Raw genomic sequence first — 3,409 nt, forward strand, 5'->3', positions numbered from 1 at the left:
GTGTATATCTGTAGTACAGAAAAAAAAACAGATCTATTAACAAAGTACTTCTACTAAAACTTTCTCTGAATTTCCAAAGCCTTTACTGAGTCAGTTAGAATAAAAGGTTATTCCTATGCTAAGAATAAAAATACTCTTAATTTACAGGTTTCATGTTTTATTTGCATAACCTCTTGAACCTCCTGAATGAATATCAAAAGTTTTTTTATTTGGTAAAACATTATATTTTACCTACTGCAACACTAACTGTACAAGCAATTAATGTACAGTGAAATGAAATTAATAAATGGAATGAAATGAATAATACTATTTTTTCTCTCACCACTGACTGCAATATTAATCAGAACACTTGAAGTTATTTATCTTAACAGTTTCAACTGTTAACCTTTTTCCCATGTTTTCTTTTAAATTAATTTTATATTTTTATTGCTATACTTTTTACTGCTGGACCAGTAATCCTTGCATAAAAAACCAATAAATTACTGAATTACCAGTGCTCAAGCTAGTATAGTTTCAGATTTGATTTAAGTTTTGTTAGGCTAAGGTGACAAGTTCACAACTTTTACATTTTAATCCTTTCATTATAAGAATATTAACAATAAATACAAAATATATATATAAACAATGATTTTTATAGTATTCTTTGCATGTGAATAAAAATATCTGATGGTCTTCCCTAAACCTTGAAGTCACATAAACTTGGTGTTCAAAAAAATCATTGCCACTTTCAAATATTCTTTTTAGAACATAATAGATAAATCAGACCCTAGAACAGAATGTCCCATACCTACTGTAATTTATCTGGCTTTATAAGTAAGCTATAAATATGTTTTAAAAATTATATTACTGTTCAAAGCACCAAATCTGATCAAAACAAGTCAAGGTAATTCTCGTTGAGTAAAGGACAATGGAAAGGAAACTGAGTACAGAATTGTAAATTTACCTACAGAAGTATTGCCTATTTAATAGTAATAAGAAAAAGCTTTTACAACTCAGGTCCAAATTTCTTTTTGGCAGAACTTTTTGTAAATTTTACAATGATTTGGAATGACTTACTTAAAAATGTAGTTATCATTGGAAGTTTAGATTTTTTAAACTTTGTTGTAAAAGGACTCGTGTCACTCAAGATATGTTTTCTGTGACTGAGTCTATTTGCTTAGAATTACTGAAGGGATATAAACACAGCACATCAACAATGGATACTGATAATTTCTACTCATCACCAAAGTTATTTGCTGAACTACAAAGGTTTGGCATGGGGGCATGTGGTACTGTGAAGCCTGGACACCAAGAAATGCCACCAGAGCCTCATCCAAAGCATTTTCATCTGGGAAAAGATGACGATACGGTGTTTATGATAAAAAGAAACCTTGTTGCTTGTGCCTGGCAAGATATAAAATGGGTTCACCAGTTGCCCAGTGTACACACTAATAATATAGTTGCTAAACAGATTTATGCTAGAGGTGAAGAGGGTGGCTACATGTCAGTTAACAAGCCTGTAATAGCTGAGATATATAACCAGTAAATGGGTAGTGCTGACATGCTTGATCAAAAACTTTGAACTTTTGCATTTTCTCATGATGTCTCAAAGTGGTATGACACTATCTACTAAAGGATACAAGAAGTTGTCCTGATAAATGCTTACATTCTGTACAGTGATAATCAAGGAGAAAATGCAAAAGGTCCATGAAAATTTCATGAGCAAGTGATTCAAGGTTTATTGCATGGCTTTCAAAAAATTTTTCTTATTGTAAGTTGGTCTGTACTAATACAAACATACCTTGGATGCATCCAGGAGGTCCCAAGCAAAGAACCAGGCCTGGGGTGAGATTTGGGCTTGAGTGAGGAAATGGTTAGTCTGCTGTTGGTTCTGTCCTCCTTGATAAAATTGATGAAGATTCTAAAAATTGAAAATTAGAACTATTAAAATACACAAATATTGTTAAAATATAATAAATGTTTTGTCATGGTTAAAATTAATACAGTTAATGAACATTTAACTATCTTTAAAATTTGTTTTCTGAAATGTATAAAGAAATTCAACACATAACGAAGAGATAGTCTAACTGAAGCATAATGAATGTAATCCATGGAAATTTTGATTTTGTTCATTTGTTAACAATAACAGCATCATACAGGCAATGCCCTTAGCAATAATTTACTAAAACGTTTAAAACCATATTTTTTTCATTTTACAATAGTTTAAAATTGAAAAATGAACATCTGTGTCACAAAAACATTTTAAATTTTCCTAGCCAATATGTTTATTCTTTACAACTTGTAATACAAGTTACCTTGGTTGAAGGCAAACGTAAATTTAAAATTTTTTAAAAGTACAAGGCATTGGATAAACAAACACTAAAAGTGACAATACGCGAATTAAGTTAAAATTTAGTAACTTACCCTTTCTATAACATCTGACGAATACTCCATCTTTATCACCTTGTTTAACTTTAAAGTTTAAATAATCAACATTTATAAACCAATTTTCACTGACAGTGGCAGGCTACGACTGCTAGTACTAGCACAAAGGTTACGTTGCCCTATAAAATGCTACAAAATAAAAGTACTTAGACTTTAAACACTAATTAAATAATAATAGGCCAGTAATTGGTATATTACTATTATATAATTATATTTTATACAATTAACACTTCGTACTGCCCTTGAGAATTAGAAGTTATATTTTTATTACTTTGCTTTTGCTTACGTCACGCCTCTCCTTAAAATTAATTTGTTAAAGAATTCTCATCAATTTAGATTTTAATAGAAATGAATATAGATAACTGGTAAAACTTATACATAAAATAAACGCCACTTTTTTGATTGTATGTCACAACCACAACTTCAAATGACGCAGTTTTACAATTGTATGATAGAACTCTGTATAAAATACTCGAAACAATATGAATGAATTAAGTGCCATCTATTACTAGCATTTTCTCGGAGTTATCAATATATAATTATAAAAACTACGAGTTTTATAAAATATCTCATAACGTAAGTTGTTTTAATGAAAAATGATTTCAATTAAACACGAGCTAAATTTCTTAGGACATAAATTAATTATCAAATGGAAGCATAAAACAATCAATATATGATAGTTTAGTTTTTGAACTTTGTTTTGTTTGTTTACTTGTTGTTAGGCACAAAGCTACACAATGGGCTGTCTGTACTGTGCCCAGCACGAGAATTGAAACCAAGTTTTTAGCATTATAAGCCATTTATCTTAATATTAATGAATATATATATTTTAGAATATGGCTTTACTACCACTGGGAGCTCGATGGTCTCAAGCTGCCGGGTTTTAATGAGCAGTTCGACAATGCATTGTTGCGTCAGCGAGGTCACGTGACTAGTATCACGCCACGTCTTTCTCGAACCTTCGGGAGATTACTAGATTGGGGGG

The 3,409-nt window shown here is 30.6% G+C and overlaps 1 protein-coding gene across 1 annotated transcript in view; it reads right to left on the reverse strand.

Moving 5' to 3' along the window:
• Window positions 1-2,873, reverse strand: part of LOC106461320 (importin-13-like) — a 42,940-nt gene extending 40,067 nt beyond the window's left edge. Inside the window, exons 1-2 of the mRNA XM_013921138.2 lie at window positions 2,404-2,873; window positions 1,781-1,900 (exon numbers count right to left, since the gene is read on the reverse strand). Coding sequence (XP_013776592.1) covers window positions 1,781-1,900; window positions 2,404-2,433 — 150 coding nt within the window. The 5' untranslated portion in view covers window positions 2,434-2,873. The remainder of the gene's footprint in view (window positions 1-1,780; window positions 1,901-2,403) is intronic.
• Between the last annotated feature and the right edge of the window lie 536 nt (window positions 2,874-3,409).

Source organism: Limulus polyphemus, unplaced genomic scaffold (assembly GCF_000517525.1).
Source record: "Limulus polyphemus unplaced genomic scaffold, Limulus_polyphemus-2.1.2 Scaffold934, whole genome shotgun sequence".
NCBI classification, from domain to species: Eukaryota; Metazoa; Arthropoda; class Merostomata; order Xiphosura; family Limulidae; genus Limulus; species Limulus polyphemus.